At 40.0% G+C, this 20,942-nt stretch overlaps 2 protein-coding genes across 5 annotated transcripts in view; one reads left to right on the top strand and one right to left on the bottom strand.

Annotated features, from left to right (window-relative positions):
* The window catches only part of dntt (deoxynucleotidyltransferase, terminal), an 89,418-nt gene extending 87,424 nt beyond the window's left edge, over positions 1-1,994 (bottom strand). The window contains exon 1 of the mRNA XM_029450187.1: positions 1,801-1,994. Within this exon, the coding sequence (XP_029306047.1) occupies positions 1,801-1,994 (194 nt within the window). The remainder of the gene's footprint in view (positions 1-1,800) is intronic.
* Positions 1,995-7,106: 5,112 nt separating this feature from the next.
* blnk (B cell linker) overlaps positions 7,107-20,942 on the top strand; it is a 28,202-nt gene continuing 14,366 nt past the window's right edge. Inside the window, exons 1-4 of one of the 4 annotated variants that reach the window (XM_029449621.1) lie at positions 7,107-7,324; positions 7,554-7,616; positions 16,666-16,712; positions 20,429-20,494. In XM_029449621.1, coding sequence (XP_029305481.1) covers positions 7,256-7,324; positions 7,554-7,616; positions 16,666-16,712; positions 20,429-20,494 — 245 coding nt within the window. In that variant the 5' untranslated portion in view covers positions 7,107-7,255. Of the gene's footprint in view, positions 7,325-7,553; positions 7,617-16,665; positions 16,713-19,824; positions 19,976-20,428; positions 20,495-20,942 lie in introns of those variants that run through there. The other 3 variants (XM_029449619.1, XM_029449620.1, XM_029449622.1) reach the window with 3 other exon arrangements.

The raw sequence follows: 20,942 nt of genomic DNA, 5'->3' as shown, positions 1-20,942 counted from the left end.
TTTATCAAGCGGCTGAATCATCCCCCAGCGTTTAAGCGCGATGGCGGGATATGATCGCATGATAGGGAAACTAAGTAAGAAGACGCCTGTCGAATATCAAACTAAAACATACTACACTAACTGTATCACATTCATTTGTGAAAGAGCATTCATTGCAGCTCATCAATCAGCCAGGACAACATGTCGATATTTGGATCTATGTTCATGTGCATGGGTAGAGTTTGACAGTGTGTGTGTGTGCGTGTGTGTGTGTGTGTGTGTGTGTGTGTGTGTGTGCATGTGTGTGTGTGTGTGTGTGTGTGTGTGTGTGTGTGTGTGTGTATGTGTGTGTGTACCAACACATTCCTTTAAGCACAGAGGAATGCACACAGTGACCATATGCTCAAGGCAGTATGCCTATAACTTGTCTAGACTGGATACAGGAGGTGTTGCTATCAAACTGTAGCTGATATCAGTTTTGTCGGCTTGCAGAATTAATGTCAGTTTGAGGCAGGCACGCTCTACTTCCTGTCGTTGGTTTCAAACAATTGTATCAAGCCAAGTGTAACCGTAGGAGCGCTCAAGCTGTGTTTCTGGGAATGCTGCCATGGCCAAGCTGGCGCACGGCTGGCAGGCACACTTAGACATGCATTTAAACACTCACACACATTTCGGTTATATATACCTGTGACGACCTTTTATTAACCTAAATCACAAGCTCACTTCAATCTTTTTTTTACCTTAAGGTAACATATATTTAGAAAAACTGCTCTTCCTGTGAATTTCTAAAAGTCAAATTGCAATGACAGAAGGGAAACACACACACACACACCAGCTCACCAGAGGAGCTCAAAGTCTGAGTTTTGAGCAGCCCAACCCTAAAAACAAAGTGTACTTTTAAAATTGGCAGATACTGCATCATGAGCATCAAAGTAACCTCACTCTGAAGTGTTGCGGATGTCAAGCAGAGGACTTCTGCTGTGTTCACAGTTTGGGATTTTAAAGATACTTTCAATCAGAGACAGAACCAAATGAAAAAGGCATGCTGCTTCCATAATTACCACACAATACTGTTGACGATTCTTCATTGCAGAGAACAAGCTCACAAGCTCACAAAACATCTCTCCTTAAGTGTGAAAAAAAACTCTCACCCAACTCATTAAAAAAGTGTGTGTGCTCTGTTTTTAGTTTTCTACAAGATGTAGCAGGGAGGGTTAGCCACTTTCGTCCCATTCCTAAATGTATTTATGTAGGAGCTGTGAGTTATGGCTCAGGGAGGAAATCCACTAAGGTGTAGCAGAGACAGGATGGATGCCCTAACCCTTTCTAATTAAGTATTCATGAGACAATAGTTAATCTCTAATTAGCTAATTGGACCTGAAATAAAAAACATTTAAAAAGGCATATGTTTTCAAGAAAATGGCAAACGTAACACTGATTATCTCACTTCTCTTTTCAATATTGTCCTGACCTTCTTCAGAGGAAAAGTCTGATCTGTCTTTTCTGTAAACATCTGTCAAAAGTTTAACTGCCTTCGAAATACTATAAACAATTGTTTATTTATACATAAAAACAAGTCTTCCTTTTGCATGTACATGCTCAGACGTATAATTAGTAGTGTGACCTTCTATTTCCCTAGAGTTACAATAAAGGCCTTGAAAGCCGATCGTACCTTCGCAAAACAACACAAGCACAGAAAATACTCCTGCATCCCTCTTGGCTCTACATTAACGTTTTCTCTTGAGCTTCACATTCGGAAAAGCTTTTAGGCACAGAGGTCTGCTCAGTCAGTGAACAACAAAAAGACAAGCTTTTTCCAACCTGAGGATGTCTTCCACAACAAAGCCCTTTGACCTGGCCAGCTGGGTCAGAAAGCTTCTCCTGCTGCGGCCCATTTTCCTCTCCACCAGGTACACTCTGACATCTTCAAACTTCACCTCGTCATGCCTGGGAACACTGCATTCCGCTGGTCTCAACCTTTTCCTCGCACGAGGCACAATAGGAGCATGGAACATGTCTTCTGAGGTGTGCTATCCAAAGTATTTCTGCACCTCTAGGAATCTGCTTTTTCTGAGCTTTTGTGTTGTTGTTGTTGTGTGCTACTCAACTTCCATCCAGGAAAACACTTTGGTAATGCAACGGTTGTTTATTTCACAGTAGTGCCCAACAGTGGGACAGTGTGTCAGTTAGAGCAGGGTTGATGAGAGTTGGCAGAGATGAAAAGCCTCTGGCAACAGGTGTCGAGGATTTGGTGTTTACCAAAAAACACCTGCAGAGATCAAATGATGGAGGATGGGGGAAGGGAAGATAATAAAAAAAAACACCCTGTTGGCATGGCATTATACACTTCCAGTAAAGGTTGTTCTGCAAACAACCGTTTGGAGGAAGTAAACACCGCCTGATGCAGTTGCTTAAAAGTTTTCCTGCAGTTGTAAGTCTACTCTGTTGGCTGGAGTAAAGCTTCACTCCTGGGAGATGACTGTCACCTCACAAACCTCTCACAGCTGTCCTGCCATGTCCGGTTCGTCTCGCCACTCACCGGCTCATTATGTCCGGACCAAGTCTCCACCATCTGCGCCAGCGCTTTAATTAGCTTACTGCCTAAAATTAAAGCCTTTTTGGGCATTTCCCCTGAGATCCCCCAAGCTCATGCATGGCCTTTGCACACACACAGGTAATGTATATCGGCCCATTGATGATTAGGAACATTTCATCCAGGGGAAAAGAACTCATGTGCAGCGCAAACTGAAAATTAATTTAATCTTTTTAACTCGTCTATTCCTTTTCTTTCCAAAGAGGTAAATTCAACATGAGCCGTTGCCTTGTGTTGTTTTGATTTCACTGCTACGGCGGTCTAGAATGCAAAAGAAAAGGTTTAAATGTCACTTTGTTGTAATTATCTACAATAATGCTTCTGCTCCAGTAGACCAAATAGGAATGATTTGTTGATTTAGGGGAAGGGGGGGGGGGGGGTAATTACAGGCCTTGATTCTACTCTAATTACAAAGCTGCTGTTCATTTCTTCACTTTAATAAGCGCACCTTGCCTCTGTCAGCTCGACAGAATTGTATTACACTGCTCTCATTAGCGCGACGTTCTGAGGGTTAAAGAGTGTCACAGGGCAGACGTGACTAATTGTTCGACTATTTACCTCCCCAATCACTCAGCTGTATATGAGGAAGCTGGCCCCTATTCAAATTGAGGCCGATGACATTCTACTATCACTAAGATAAATGGCTCTTACACAGCCAGCAGCAATCACTGCAAAGAGCAATGATCCCAATTTCTCATCTAACTTTCTTCAGTACCTCTGTGGATGCATGATAAAATGGTCCGATATTGTTTAGAACCATCGTACATAGTCAATCTGGTTTAGAAAAGGAAGATGTGGCAGCAAGTGAGATTGTGAGCCACACTCAAATGTTGTAAAAGCCCACAGGACTTTAATTTACTCCAAAACGTTCCAGAGATAATAATGTCAGCTTGAAATTTATGAAAATGTGTATAAAACAATGCTTAAGACATTTGGCAGTGGAAGGACTCGAGTACAATTTTGAGGTACTTGTAAAATTTCCTTTTTATGCTACTTTATACTTTTTCATTACTCATTTAAGATAAGAATATTGTACGTTTTACTCCACTACAGTTAAAACACCTGGAACAAGCTACAGAATAGGCTGTAATACTGTCTGACTGTTTTAACAACCTTAAAGCCCTAATAATGTGTTGGACCCTTTAGGGGCAGCAGAACAAGTTGAAAACAGAAGCATCTGAAGTGTATCACCTCATAACATTGATACACGTAGACTTAGTTGTTAAAATTCATTGTTAATATAAATGTTGATTAGTTTAGGATGTTAAGGGGTTAAAAAAAGTGAAACTCATCAATCGATTCATCTGGATTGATAAAAACGTGCCAGGTCAAGTAGGCCTCCAGCATTAAATATTTGTGAATCAATACTCTCCAGAGCATCAGAGAGTAAAAAAACACAGCCTGAAGGTAGGTCTTATTATCCAGTTTTCTATCTGAGGAGTTACTGTTTGGTTTCATCAATATTTCAGGCTGAGAATGCTTCCTAACAAAGTAAAAGGTTGTACTGAAGAAATACCCCACTAACAAAACAAAGTAAAAAGAAAAAATTGGTCCGCCTAATGGTTTCCTTTTGTTTTATTGGATGTACTTCTTCATTAATGTGCATGTGTTAAGGAAGTGTGTGGCTGGCTTTTTAAAGTTATATTCATTATCTAGGAAGAGTTCAATTTGCTGTTGGGTAATGAGAGGATCAAACACATGCACGCTATTACTGGAAATAATTGGAAAATGTAGAAAATAAAGTAAATGCCATTTTCCATATAGAAAAGGAATGATTTTGTAGTTTAAGATTTAAAAAAAAGGATTTACACAAACACTGTTTCAGACCACAAAGGCTCATTTTCATCACAATCATCCTCGGCTGCCTGAAACAGAATAGTTCCAAAGTTAGATGAGAAGATTGATACCACTTTCAGACACAGTGGTAGACCTATCTATCTAAGTATTCCATTAATTTAAAAACATTAGTGGTTTACTGTGAATTAAGTATAAACCTATGAGATACCTTAGCAAAAAGACTGGGTGCTGTAAACTGAAATTGCTGAACGTTAAAGGTAAACTTGTGGCTTCTGCTCCATAGTCTGTACGGTAACGTAAACTATAGATCTAGCTAACACCAGCAGCTGGTTAGGTTAGCATAGCACAAATATTCTTGAGCCTTCTTCACTTGCAAAAAGCAAAGCACCAATGTGAGAACATGCTTCGCTTAATCCAGACATACAATCACAGTGTGCGAGGATAACGTCGCCGCTCTTCTCACTCACAAACCACGGCTTGAGCGGTGTATCTCGAGCTCTTTGAGAGTGATTTACACGGGCATGGACGAGCACCCTGTCATCTTTCACTGGTTTGGTAAGAAGACTACCAACCCAGCCAGAAACAAAGACATTATAAGCATCTAAGCTCTTGTATGCCTTCATTTGTGCGTTGGTTGCCCACGACGTTTGTAGCACAAGGTAGTTCACAATATCCGGATATTCAATCGGTGGTAAGGAATCTAAATCCTCAATATAATCCGACGGCTTTAATTTGGACTTTTTCTCTGAATCTTGCCTTTGCAGAGGACTCCAGAGAGTCAACATACTTTGAAGAAGTCGGAGTTGTATTGCTGTTGTTGTTCGCTTTAGACGCCATTGTTGATTTGTTATCCAACCAACATGGAGTCGCACATCACACAGTTTTGTCACGTGTTTGCACACTACCTATAGCAGGGGTCGGGAACCTTTTTGGCTTGGAGAGCCATAAAAGCCAAATATTTTTTTATGTATTTCCTTGAAAGCCATATATTTAATAAATTTGAATGCAACTTTATGCGTGCATTTTTTAAGAATAACATGTCTCCGTGTACTAATAGCGGTATCAGTGTTTCATTGAACAGGTGCTCTTTTATTAAATAAACTAAACGCTTACGTTATTTATCTCATTTATGTGCATGTTTCAGTGTTTACTGCACGGGTGTCAAACTCAAGGCAATTATATCCAGCCCGCGAGAAAATATCATATGTCTGTCATAACTGGGCCGCCGGTTTTGGTAATTAAATCAATGCATGGCACAACCACGGGAAAATACATTTGAGGACGTAATCTAAATGTGTGAATGAAATTAAATTTTTTGGAAAGCAAAGGGAAACACAGCACAGATCTCTGGGACGATGTGAGCCGGACTGTTTGTGCGACATAACGAAGCATCTCACTGTTAAACCTGCAGCTTCAGGGCCGTGTGATCACGGACATGTGTGATGCAGTGAGAGCTTTCTAAGCCAAGCTGCCTGTGAGAGACTGATGCAGAAGGAAACTTTGGTCACTACGTGTTTCCAAACACTGACTAACATCTCCACCGCTGTGTTCCCGACAGCATTCTGCTGATGAACTGAGACCATTTGCCGACTTTGCAGCACAGAAATTTAAATTGAACTGCTCAGCAATCCGTTTGCAGTTGCACTTTTTGCACTTTATCCAATATGTGTATCCTGTTCAATAAATGTGGACCGTATTTGGCCCTCGACGTAGTCCCAGTTTTTAATGTTGGCCCTCTGTGATTGAGTTTGACACCCCCGATCTACTGCTTGCTTTGTGCAGTTTCTCCTCTGCTCGGTTTCGCGAAGGGCGGGGCTCCGCCCCCTACGCACACACGTGTGAACACACCTTCACCTGCAGTCAGAGACAGAGCGGAGGAAAGGAGAGGGGAGAACTAAAAACAAATCCGCTGCTAAATGTTTTACTTTAAAATGAAACAATATAATTATTTATTACTTGTTAATCATGTTAAAAATGTCAGCTCAAAATTGTCTGCGAGCCATATCGCATCATCGAAAGAGCCATATATGGCTCGTGAGCCGTAGGTTCCCGACCCCTGCCCTATAGCCTAGATATAAGACAACATTTTCTCACTTAAGTCCAGGCAAAGAATCACATAAGCATATTTTCTTAATATTTGTTTAAATTACAAGTTAGATACTTTTTTTAAGCCTGAGACAAACTGACTGGTAGGCTACATACAAAAATAATATTTGACTTCTGGAATTTGGTGGGAGTGTTATTTCTTATATTTATGTGTATTTACATGACTAAAAAATAAAAAATATATAATTGATCATATTTTTATATCTCTATTTCCCCTAACATGCCTGACCACATTCATATTCCTGGTATCAGCGAGGCTAGTCATCAAAAAAAAAACCACCACATTTCCCGTCTTGAAATCTGAAAGTTTCCAAAAGTTCACGTGTGAAATACATGTGTCCACTCTGTACACATGTATATTGGAGTCAGAATAGTTTTACACCTTCAATAAGATTACATTAACCTAAAATAAATGTACAATAAATTACACGATCTGCTTGGCCTGGAAGGTAAGTCAGGTCACACTCTATTGTGACACTTTGGTTTCTCAAGACTTTTATATATGACTTTGAGGAAGTCTCTGCTTCCCTTTTGTGAACGCCTTAATGCAATCTTGGGGACAAATTTAGATTTGTTCGAGAATACCATGGATTGTCAAATTACTTATGGATGAAGGAGAAGGAGAGGCGGAGTATGTGTTGGTTTAAATGATGTGACCTCCTTGTGTGTACTTCTGCCTGTCAGGCTGGCTGCTGTGTTAGAGCTGCGGTGCGTGATGAGGTCAGTCTATTACTGTACTTCCAAAAGCACACTGCCCAGAGGTTCCCTGTTGAGACAAAAATGAACCTGCCGTCCAGAGAGGAGTGTGAGGGGTGGGAGCCGGCGCAAATAGCCTTCTTTATGTGCAAGGTGAGTACAAGAAGAAATATGAGACAAAATAAGGCAATATCAGAAAACTAAAGGATGCTAAGGGATGTGTTTTCTCATCATTTAAAAATGCAGTACTATACGTACAGTATAGATCAAGCAAGTGTTGTAATAAACTGATCATGTTATAAATGTTATGTACTTAAATTCATGTCTGTGTAGGTAAATGTAAATTCAGGAAAGTAAATCAACATGTGTTTCCTCCTCTCAGAACAAAATGCCAGAATGTGCTGCCATCGTAAACAGACAGAGAATTAATGGACAAAGACTTCTGGTGAGTAACTCCTTACATTTTCCTTCTTCCACCTGAATTTTCCTAGAAAATACTCATTCTGTCCATCTTGCCCTCACATAATCTACTAATCCGTTCAGGATCATATCTGGGATGTGGTTGTGTTCACTTTGTTATTCTAATTACATCAAAATGGACAAATCCTCCCAAGCAATTATTTTTGTGATTATGGTATTAAAAACAACATTTCCTCCAGTTATTTGTGTCTGTTTTGCTAAAACAAAATAAACAACTATAAAGCTTGATAAAAACCCAGTTTAAAATGCCAAACATTTGCAACATCCTCATTCTTTTAAAGTCCAATGTATCTGCAGGAGCTATTTCCCTGTTGAGACATATAAGCCTTAACCTTTAAAATAGCACTTTTTTGAATAAATTGAAAAATAAACTTGAACTATGAATTGTAAATTGTACCGCAGCACTGCGAATGTCCAAAGTTGAAAAACGGGAGAGTTTAAAGGATATGAAACATGACTGGTGTAAGCCTAATCGCTCGTATTACTTCCCACACTCTTGTAATCAGTGGCCCTCCTAATATGGAAGTGAGTACATCGGTTGCAACTTCTGCTTTGAAATTGCACAGATAAATGCATTGTCTCCATTACATTGTGTGTACACTCTCGGAGGGCCTTCTGATGTTTCTGAGAGGCACACTGACACAATGAGTTCAAGTGAAAACTGTCTTTTGTGTCAGCGGGAGAGAGTAAGAACTGTGAAATGAGACTCGAGGGATAATAAAGCTGTGATCCCTACTTATTTAAGTAAGTATCATTAAATCTGCTTCAGTTGAAGGGGAGAACTGTCTAACGAGGATTTTTTTTGCAGTGAAATAACTGAAGCATGGGTTTATAACTTTCTAATATTCATAATTTTTAAGGATCCTAATAATACTTCAGTAACACTTCCTGCGCATTGACATGCATTTATTCATGAGCGTCTTTTTAGTGGCCACTTATAAACACTTCTCTCCGCTAACAAATGAAATCATCAATCTACTCCCGTCTACTTCTATTCATTATTCAATGAACTGAGCAATGAGCTGATTCCAGTTTAGGTGGGATATTATTGCATCATGGAAATATCTCCCCTATATCTCACAGGCTTATCGCCAACTAAATATGCTCACTGTGGATTTTTATGAGTCAAAATGATTAATGTTTCAGTGCAGAGGCTTTGATGTGCAAGTTACCAGTGCAGATCTAAAAAATACATACCTATAGTATGTGTATTGACTGATAGATCCTCTAGCTACAGACACAGTAAGCACACCCGGGCTCCATTAAGCTCAGGCAAACCCACGCTCGTGTGGAACGAGGATATTTCACCATGCACAGCTGGCTACACACACATTCAATTAACCAGCTTCAAGGCTGCAGAAGGATATATTCACACAGTGCACCTAGTTAGGTAGACTTTTGTTTTTACTCTATTAGATTTTTAGCCTCGGCCCACCACATGAAGTCTGAAGACTGAAATATCTCAGCAACTATAAAGTGGATTGCCATGCAATTTTGTACAGACATTCATGGTCCCCAGAGGATTTTGTGATTACATTACACTTCATTTAGCTGACACTTTTGTCCAAAGCGACTTACAATAAGTGCAAACAAATACAAATACAAACTCAAGAATCTTGCAAGTACATTAGCTTTAAATAAGTGAAATCATTTAAGTGCAGAACAATAGCTTCAAATAAGCCAAACAAAATTGCAACATACAGAAACAATAGAATACAAATTCAACTATTAGCTACAAATAAGCCAAACCAATATAGGTGCTACATACATAGAACATCCATCCATCCATCCATCGTCTACTGCTTATCCGGGGTCGGGTCGCGGGGACAGCAGCTCCTAGTAAGGAACCCCAATCTTCCCTTCTCCGGGCCACATCCTCCAGCTCCGACTGGGGGATCCTGAGGTGTTCCCAGGCCAGTGAGGAGATATAATCTCTCCACTGAGTCCTGGGTCTTCCCCAGGGTCTCCTCCCATCTGGACATGCCTGGAACACCTCCCTAGGGAGGCGCCCAGGTGGCATCCTTACTAGATGCCCGAACCACCTCAACTGGCTCCTTTCAACGTAAAGGAGCAGCGGCTCTACTCCGAGTCTCTCACGGATGGCTGAGCTTCTCACCCTATCTCTAAGGGAGACGCCAACACATTTTGGCCGCTTGTACATACATAGAACAGATTTCTTTATTTTTTTATTGGCCGAGGTGCAGTCCACTGACGTAGTGGTGAAGTGGACATATGTGATTCAGAGTGAAATACATCAACAACTATTGAATGGATTGCTGTTTAATTTGCTGCAGGTGTTCAAAGATCCTGGAGAATAAATAATTAGGACTTTTTTGGTCCCATCCATTGGTTTAAAACTTATCCATTCAATGCTACAGATATATTGTAGGCCTCCTAGACTGTATATGAGAAGTAGTGGACGTAGTCACAGTGACGTCACCCATTAGTTTGTGGACTGCCATTTTGAAACCTCGAGTTCGACATTTTTGGCCGTGGCCATCTTGTTTTTAAGGTGATGGAGTATATAGACTGATAAAGTCTGCTTAGGGCGGGTGGGTCAAACAAACACAAGACTCTCCCCCAGGAGACCACTGTTTGTGTCCCGTCTGAAACCGAAATGCAATGAGGATTTTAAGTGACGTCAAGTAACTCAAAACACAATCTTTCCTCAGACCTAACAAAGGCGTCTTTGGGGAAGTGTTTTTGTTTGAATTCACAATGTTAACCACATTAGAGTTAGAGTAGTGGAGCGTTATAGTTTGACGCGTAAGGCTACCCCGCCAGTTAGAAAGTGAATGTGACGAGAATGAATGGGAATGAGAACAGGTTGGTACAGCCTCGTGTAACAGTATGTGTAATGAGCTCAGTGATTCTCAAATGGTGTGGGGGGGGGCATTGCTGGGACGATGACCAGCGAGATGAATTTGCATGAACAGGAACCACGTGGTGACATGAAGAAACGAAACTGCTCTGATGCTGAATCTTTTAGTTTTTTTAATCAATTTCAGCTTTGGCTGTTTTTTGTTAATGATTGATGAAGATGAACTGGCTTGTGCGTGGGAGGGGATGGGGACATGGATTTTTTTCGGCTTCTGAAGGGCGGCATGACGGAAAAAGTTTGAGAGCCAGTGAGTTCTCTGATGGATTACCTGACCAGTATACTGTGAAGACAGAGCCCTTTTGTGTATATCAAGAGTGATTTGTCCTTCTGTGTCCTTGCACCCTGTGCTTACCACATACTTCACCATGTGTGTCAGACAGAACAGTGTTAATATTTAATCCACCATCTGCATCCTCATGAATGTTTGTTCTGACATCTTAAGCTCTAAAAGTCATCACTGTAAAGGCATTTGTCAGTTTTAGGATATATTTTATGTCAAGATTCAGTGGATGGCTCTCTTTACCTCTTCAGAGCTTTTGCTCATTGTTACTATCCAGTTCCTCTTCTATTTTTGACAAACAGCCTGCTGCTGCCTCTGGCAGGGAAATGTCACTTCCTGTTGCAAGAGGATTTACAACAGCAACTGTCAGCTTTGATGTTTTAATGCAGGTTAAATGAAAGTGAGTGAAACAAAACAGATATTTACCAACATGTATATTGACATATGCTTTTTTACTTCAAGGACCCCTTCACTCAAAAAGGTGTTTTGCTTATTAAGCTTCGAGCTGCACTGTGCAGGATGATGGATGTGCAGAGTTTGACACTAGAAGGATGATTTTATATTATTTGAAGTGGGATAGTTTGTCTTTAGTCACCTTAAATAAAGAGTTTAAGACATGTACGTACAAGCATTATTTTGTTACATCACAAGTAGTTCTGTAGTAAGGGTTAACAATCTATTTAAATAATATGTATAAATGCTTTACAAAGTATTCATGAACCATTTAACAAAGTTTTATTAACATCAGTTGCAACTATATACACAAAATGTATAGACGGTTTACAAACCAATTATTAACTAATATCAAAATGTTACAAATATCTGCTCCACTTATGTTTTGCATAGTTTACTTTAATCACTTAGTAATCATTAACAAATACTTAATATGCGTTATGAAATGATTGAGCATCAATGAATGGTTGACTAATAGATTGAAGAGAAAAATAATGGCTAGCTATTATGATGATCGACTAATGTGAAAAGTAGCACGTCGTTCATGCCTCTCAAATATAAATATTTCCTGCTTTTCTCCGTCTTATATCATTTTAAAGTAAATATGTTTGGACTTTGAGAAACTGAGCTGGACATTTTTCACTATTTTCAGACATTTTATAGGCCAAACGATTAATCGATGATGAAAATAACCGTTAATTTGCGGCCCGATAAAATGTTATAATGCGTGCAACAATAAACTGTTAAAATAACATAAATTATAGCATTACTAATAATTAGTCAACATTATTAATTATATTTATTGTTATTATTATAGTATTTAATAAAAATCAATGGACCATTTATTCATGATGGTTATTATAAAGCCTGCAGAATTGCAGCAGAAAAGGTGAAAGGATTGTTTATGCTAAGTTGAGTTTGACTCATCAGTAACTCAGCATGTGTCTCTGGGCAGAGAGGGCATGTACTGTGGGCTCTGAATGTCATCCAGTAAACGTGCTGCTGCTGAGCATTGCCTTTGGCTTACTTTGCATATTCACATTATGTTTATACAGTATGGAGCAAAGGTCAGAAAATTCCTCAAGTGAATAGGCACAAGTAGGTAGGCAATGCAAATCTAAACTGGTATCATAAGACAACATGCTTCGAATGGACCTTCTTCACATTCCACCTCTTCATTTAGTGGTAAGAATGAGCGGTGAAAAAAGCAATCTAATTGTGTCTGAGTGGTGGGTGGCTGTGTACTACAGTATGGAGCACAGCGTATAGATAAAGGTATTCTGCTGCTCTTTGATGCCATGTTCGCTCACACAGGTAGATGGGTTAAAAGAGATATGTAGTAGATCAAAAGAACCGTCAGCCTCGATCTTTGTGATACTGCGTGTGCGCGGGCGGCTGCTGCGTGAGGAAGTCACACTCAGAGTAAGGGACAGCCTATGCACACACATTTGGCCAAATATATCCCATGATTGCTTTGTTGTTGGTATCAAACATCTACAGTGTCACGCTGAAATACAAATGATAGGTGCTTTGTCCCTTGTAATGGATAACAGAGAAATCACAGCAACGTATTAGTGTCTTAAAGGAACAGAATGTGATTTAGGAATGTCCTGTGTAGATATGTGAACATGTTAAAAGTCTCACCCAGTGACAGTCATGAGAACAGGCACAGCTGCTGGGAGACAACCAGAGCTAATTGTGCCCATGTTAGCTGCATAGCTGCTCTCTGTATCGTGAAAAGAAAGTAATTTCAAAGGAAAGCTTTAACAAATGTTCCGAGACGCAACACCTCCACGTGCCTCTTGCCAATCCAACGGAACAGATAGCCTCATGTGAACACAAACAAAAAGTCATCCATGTGCCTGTCTAGGGAAGAAACTGAGATTTCACACCAACAGAACTCTTGCTGCTAAATACACTGCCAGGTTATGTGCTGTACAATGAAGAAATCTTTAAAGAATGTGTACATGATTCTTTAAAATGATGTTGATGGCATCATTTCAGACAAAATAAACAACCCTGGTAATCTATGTCCACCCCAAATGTCTTTCCAGCCATGCTAGTAGCATAGCTCTAGGGATGGCGATGTTGGGTCTGTCCGTCGGTTGGTCACCACTTCAGTCCAGACTGAACTATCTCTACAATTATTGAGCAGGCCACATTTTGTCCAAATTTCTCCAATAGCTTGGTTTGAAATATCTGAAAAAATATTTTGAGTTGCCTTAGTTATACATTCTAAGGTAACTGCTAATTATTAAATGTTGTCATATGTTGACACACTTAACTAAGATGCGGAACATGATACACTTTATACCTGCTAAGTAACAGCATGTTAGCATTGTTAGAGTCTGTTAACATAAGGATGGCCTCAGAGCTGCTAGCTTAAAGCATGTTCATGTACGCGAGGGTTCGCTTTGGTGCGTGTGATGTACATGTCGTCACCCGCCCATGTGTGCGAGGGTCCGTGCGAACCCCTATGTGGACGTACAGACTGTACGTAAAACAGGTATGAGCATGCTCCAGTTAACAATCACTTGTTCCACAATCCAGTCCAGTTGCTGGCGTGTGCACCGTATTCCCGTCCCTGGTCCGATTCTCGTTAAGCAGTCATCTTTCTTGTTGATCATCTAAAAACAACAAACCCAGGAGCACATGCTTCTTCTACTTCTTCTTTATTTTTATAGCAGTTGGCAAACAGCGTTATGGTGCATTACCAACTGGAGTAGAGTGAGGATCGGGAAATGCGAGTATGTGGAACACCAAACCTTCGCAGGCCCCCGGTTACAGTACGAATTGAACAAAAGTGTACAGATATACTGTATGGATCGCACAGTTGCGGAACGCGGAAAGTACGTCTGCGCCTTAACTGTAGTCCTGCTAATACTACCACCAGACGTTGACAATGTCAAATATTCAAATATTCTACATATGGTGGCTCTAAAGGAAACGGGAAAACAATATCTATAAGCACCAATAACACATTCTTTCAATATCAGCTGAAGATTTGTCTCGCCCACACATTGCTGTTGTTCACACAAAACACCATTTACAAGCAAGAAGTCAAGATGATGGAGACAATATTTTCTGTTCATGCTAATTGGACAGTATATAAATGATATAAACGTGATAAAGCTTGAGATGTCATTGAGTGATGCTTTGAGTGTGTCTATAGTACAAGTGAGAGGCTGCAGCTTGCAGAGCTGTTGTGTCTCATTTGAACTACCACAGACAGTCCTATAAATAATTCAATGTAGGAGCAGTGTTTGAGAATCCACTGGAACGGACCTTTTGATATTATACTCGGTGTCAAAAGGCTAAGTCTGATATTATACCGATATTCTCCTGTTAGTCAGTGGGATGATCAAGTGTGTATCAGTGAGGCCAAGGTTCAGTACTTTGAAGGAGGTAAAGCCTTTCATATTAAGTGATCTCCCTCTCTGATTTACAAATGATTAAATCACAAGCTCTGTTTAAAGGGCTTTCACTTAACTACGGGCTTATTCCTAGAGGTAATACATCCTTTGGTTGTACCGAAGTTCTCCTATTCACACACCGAGGTAATGTGAGCTGCATTATCAAATCATAAACAGCTTTGAAAAACGACCATATAATCAACTGTAGGCATCCTAACAGTACATCATTCCACTTGTTTCACAGGAGACTCTGCGGATAAAGGGCCCCCCATACATTATTCATATTTAAATTAACTAGCCATATTAGGCTCACACCTCAAACATTACCTTCTTCTTCTCACAAGCGTCTCGGTTTGTTCATTTGACATCTTACACTTCAACGCAAAATATCCAAACTTTCACAAACATTTGTTGTCATGGATCTTCATTACATTACGACAAATATATAACAGAAAAGACACAGAGCGAGTAACGACCCGGAGCAATGAATTATGAATGACGAGGGGGATACATAATTCAGCAGGATTTTGTTGCATATTTTATGGTAATCATTTCCTTTCATTTGCGGATCACAATTGCCTCCCTGCAAAGCAAAAATTAAATGCAACAAAAATCCCAGTGCAGCAGGATAAACCTTTAAATGCTTGATGATTTATGAATTTGTATAATATGGTGGAGTGTTTTTAGTGTGAGGAGCAAGTTCTTCACTTGAAGGTCAGCAGTTTTAGTTCACAAAAGGGAAACTAGGCAACGGCTTACAAAACACATCTTTTTCATTTCTATCTATGAAATATTTAATTTATATTTATTTATAGAGATTTTGTCTTCTGCTCTGCGTCCTTCATGATGTCGGTTCATGAACTACCAGTGAGTTTGTAAATCAGTCTTAGTTACATTACTGTGTTCAATGAGCTACACACAGCGATGGGACGTAACTAAGTACATTTACTCAAGTACTGTACTTAAGTACAATTTTGAAGTACTTGTGCTTTACTTGAGTATTTCCATTTTCTGTTACTTTACACTCAACTCCATCTCAGAGGTAAATATTGTACTTTTTACTTTACAACATTTATTTAATAGCTTTAGTGACTTTGCAGATTAATGATATGAAACATAATCAACACATAAATTAGACTTTAGTTATATAGCTACACTAGTTATACCTGGAGTACATTCACAAGCTACTCAGCAATATATAAAGTAATTCAATTAGCTCCACCTTTACCAGCTGCAGCAAACACATTAATGCATCAATACTTATAATCCAAAAGATATAATATATATTATTCTGAAATGGGCCGTTCTGCATAATGACTACTTTTACTTTTTATACTTCAAGTATATTTTGATGCTAATACTTTTGTACTTTTACTTAAGTAACACATTGGAATGCAATAATTGTACTTGTTACAGAGTATTTCTACACTTCCTTAAGTCCAAGATCTGAATACTTCTTCCACCACTTTGTGTCCACACACAGCACATCAATAAAATGATTAGATTTTGATCCATGAGCATCTTTGAGCCTTTCGTCCAGGCACCAAACCCAGAAATGTCTCTATTGCTGCAGTTTCTGAACAATAACTCTGACAATTGTAAGTGCTTCTAGGTGTTATGCATGTATGTAATGTCTGTAACCATATCTGACCCTGCTGCTCCGATGCTGTATGTACAGTATGTACTAATAAAGTGATTTCCCTTCCTCTCTGGTTTCGTTTAAAAAGAACATGAGAGTGATGGTGCTGATGGAATGGCTCTTAGTGAGGCACTGCCATCTCCTGTTAGCTAAGAGTTGATGCATGACCATATATATGTCTATATTTGTATTGCAGCCTTCGTACACTGACATGCTCAAATGCATGTATTTAGTGAAGGTGACGTACTTGAATTTTCACTTCTGCTGTAAGAAATCACAGCAATTTCTTACATTTTCTCCCAACCTGTCAGCACTTGTTTACAACTGATTTCTGTGATGCTTTCACAGAACCTGTCTGACAGTGACATGAGCAAGTTTAGTCTCATCCACCAACCGTAAGTAACACTTTGAAATCATCGCTGTCATCACACACCTCAATCACACTTTCCTTTCTTCTCCCCACACCTCCCTCCTCCCGTTATTTGCTTCTCTTATCTCCCTTTTAATTGTTGCCATGAGAGTAAAACATTTCAGGTTTTATGCCTGAGTATAAATAACTACATACTTACTTGAAAATAAGAGGTAACCTCAGAAATAAAAATGATAATGTGTTTAACATGCATCTGTGTTGCAGGTGTGAATGGGGGAGTGGGTATGTGTGTGTGGGGGGGGGGGGGGGTTGTGCATGCATACAGTTTGTCTGTACTTGTGTACACACACAGCTGGATTTGTGTTTGCAGATGTAGATGCAGAGTTGTGTCTGCTTGCCTGCACCTGCATATTGTTCTGTTTGTGAGGCATGTTCCTCTTTATGTATCCCCGTGTGTGTGTGTGTGTGTGTGTGTGTGTGTGTGTGTGTGTGTGTAGGTGTGTGTGTGTGTGTGTGTGTGTGTGTGTGTGTGTGTGTGTGTGTGCGTGTGTGTGTGTGTGTGTGTAGGTGTGTGTGTGTGTGTGTATGTGTGTAGGTGTGTGTGCGTGTGTGTGTGTGTGTGTGTGTGTGTGTGTGTGAGTGTGTGTGTGTGTGTGTGTGTAGGTGTGTGTGTGTGTGTGTGTGTGTGTGTAGGTGTGTGTGTGTGTGTGTGTGTGTGTGTGTGTGTGTGTGTGTGTGTGCGTGTGTGTGTGTGTGTGTGTGTGTGTGTGTAGGTGTGTGTGTGTGTGTATGTGTGTAGGTGTGTGTGCGTGTGTGTGTGTGTGTGTGTGTGTGTGTGTGTGTGTGTGTGAGTGTGTGTGTGTGTGTGTGTAGGTGTGTGTGTGTGTGTGTGTGTGTGTGTGTGTGGGTGTGTGTGTGTGTGTGTGTGTGTGTGCGTGTGTGTGTGTGCGTGTGTGTGTGTGTGTGTGTGTGTGTAGGTGTGTGTGCGTGTGTGTAGGTGTGTGTGTGTGTGTGTAAGTGTGTGTGTGTGTGTGTATGTGTGTCTCACAAAAACATGTCTGACAATCGGTCAGGTCAAACCGACATGTGCCGACACGACTCTCCCTGAGGTTTCTTCCATTTTTCCCCCTTTAATTATGGGGTTTCTTTTAGGAAGTTTTTCCTTGTGCGATGCGAGAGTCTAAGGACAGAGGGTGTCGTAACCTGTACAGTCTGTAAAGCACACTGGGACAAATGTATCATTTGTGATATTGGGCTATATAAATACATTTGATTTGATTTGATTTGAAAACATGTAAATCCATGTCACGTTCAGTTTCATTGAATGTGGATAAGCTATAAACAAAAACATTAAATGTAATTGTTTTATTTTAGCCCTTAAGGTGCTAACAAGCATGTGAAATGTATTGTGTGGTATACCCTGCACAGATGTGGCAAATTCCTGTTTTCATGTGGTTGTTCATACACGTGTTGAACCAGGAAATAACATGTTAGTGCTGTTACAGCCTGGAGAGTATACTCTGGTCCTCTTAGACCATGTAGGAAATGTGTATTTAATGCTACACAGCTACAGAACATACAAAAGGTCAGTTACTGTACAACACGACAATTACTATCTCACATTGCCAGGAATAAAACAAACTTTTTACCTCTCCGTCTCTGACTCAACAAGAATGTACAGTGCAGCTCTATATAGTGAATGAACTGGAAAGTGAGGTGACAGGAATTTAAATTTCCCATGAGCATGTGCGTGTCCCCAGTGTTTTCACATCAATCTCCAGACCAAATATTGACTAAACGCTGTCTAAAGACTTTTTCCACATGAATCATACACAGACGTTCACTTAAAAATCCCAAACTGTCTCTTTAATTCTGGATGCACATTTCTTAACACAGACAGCTCTGTGGTTTCTGCTCCTCTGCTGTAGCTGACTGTGATCAGAGGTAGAACATTTATTTAGCAAGAAAAGAACCATGGTGACCACACACACACTTTAATGGATCCTACAGCCGGTCTAACAGGAAACACTGCACATTTTACTGGCCCTTCCACATAAAGGAAACACTGAGGATCACAAAAGTGAAGTTTCCATGACACACCATACATGACCTTACACTTACACTTACCAAGAAGTGCTATCTCAAATGCTGTGGAAAAGGTGTCCAACGATGACAACGATAACATAGACTGTATATCAGTGATGATGAAAATCTCTTGTGAGGAAGCTTGTAAGACAGCGACAAACTTCTTTGCGTTTGATGGAATGTTAGGAAATTAAAGTCAATACAAACGTTTGTGTCAAATAGTTGGTGGCCTTAATAAAAAAAACTGTTCCAAAACATGCCTCCATTAACTCATGGTTGGATTACTGAACGGGCCCGCCAGTCACAGGCCCAGGAGCCCAAAGTGTCAGCCCCCCCCCTGGCCTTCACTTACAACATGATACTCAAAGCAGCCTGGTCTCACTGCAGGGTGTCAAATACCCTTTCATTCGCATCCTGTGTGAAACCAAGAGCTTTTTTACTGACGACATTATTCCAAAGAGGCACATACCAACCGTGAAGAGACTTAAAATGACCATAAAGAACCATAAAATTATTATAAACAGACAAAAAAAAGACAAAAAATAACTACAAAAAGATCAAAACAACAACTAAAAGAGGGTAAACAGCTATAAAGTCTGTGTGTCCTGCTCCGATGTATGAGAGGTGGGAGGGCCTTTAGCATGTCTGTGACCGGGGGTCCGTTGTCTCTTGATCCGCCCATGCATTAACGTGAACACCTTATCCAGTGTTCTCACTCAGGTGATGTTTGAACAGTTATAAGCAGTAAATCGCAATGTTTAGCTAGAGTCAAGGGGAGATGTGATGCAAGAGGTTCACTCTGTTGTGTGTGTGTGTGTGTGTGTGTGTGTGTGTGTGTGTGTGTGTGTGTGTGTGTGTATGTGTGTGTGTGTGTGTGTGTGTGTGTGTGTGTGTGTGTGTGTGTATGTGTGTGTGTGTGTGTGTGTGTGTGTGTGTGTGTGTGTGTGTGTATGTGTGTGTGTGCGAGTGTGAGACAGGGAGTGGAAAAGAGAAGTGATTTTTCCTACAGAGGCTGGTGAGAATGAATTCCCTCCCCTCAATGACAAAGACGTGACTTGTAGCAAAACATTGTGTTCATTTACATTTCTGCAAACAATCTTGCGGCACACGCTTAATGCATGAGAGGAATGAAGCCCAAAAAATGTTAAACATGAATCTGGATACGTTAGGTAAACTCGCTGCTCCTGCGACAGCAAAGATTCGGTAAGACGTTCCCTTTTATTTCATATTTTGCTTCCGAGTGGACGATGACACAATATTATTTTTCATAATGCTTTTTAATATTTGTCGCTTTTCTTTACAAAAGCTAAACCACAACTTCTTACATTTCTTGCAGTATAGTGCCAGTAAAAAGTATTGTGTCACGTCTGCTAACGTTTTCTCCAAAAAGCAACAAAAAGATTCAAACTTTGGCACAAAAAAAACAATGTCATGTCATTGTGAGCATTTGTTTATTGTATATAAAATAGATGCTTTTATCTTTACTTAAATTATAATGTCAGAAAAGTGTTATATTCGAGAATACAAGAGGAAATGAGCAGTGACTAACTGACGAAGGGATTTTTCCTTCTTGTCTAACGCTTGTTGTTAATACCACAACACTCATTTTCTGAAGACTTGTTTCTGAATGATAAATCCACATTATGTGTTTTCCAGGCAGCTTCAGAAGATTGTTCAAGACATCAAGAAAAATGACGGCAGCTTTTTTAATAAACTAAGAAGGTCAGTCTCTACTTTCTGAAGCACTAATAGTAGGGATGAAAAAACAGTGGGAATATATCAGTTTAGCTTTACGTGTATTGTTAAGTAGAAGACCCGGAGGTGTCTGTCTGGTGATCTAAAAATTGTCTGCGTGGTGTATCCATGCATCATTGGAGAATTTCAATTCCTCTTTCACAACCGTTGGAACAAGAGTAAGACCCGCAAAACCAAATATAACTCAAACAGATGGTTGTTTCAATTTCTTTTCCTGAAATGAATCCCTTTAAGACACACGGGGATGGATACTGTACAGACGCATCACAGAACCCACTCATTCTCCTGCACTCTGCTAACTGCTCTTGTGTAAATATAGACCTTTCACAGTTGTACCGCTGAGATGTATGTATGCAAATCAAGATGAAGTATTATTACTCAAACAATTCCTCTCGACTTAAATATCAATTTATAG

This window comes from Cottoperca gobio, chromosome 15 (genome assembly GCF_900634415.1).
Source record: "Cottoperca gobio chromosome 15, fCotGob3.1, whole genome shotgun sequence".
Classification (NCBI taxonomy): Eukaryota; Metazoa; Chordata; class Actinopteri; order Perciformes; family Bovichtidae; genus Cottoperca; species Cottoperca gobio.
This window is presented reverse-complemented; position numbering and strand designations above follow the sequence as displayed.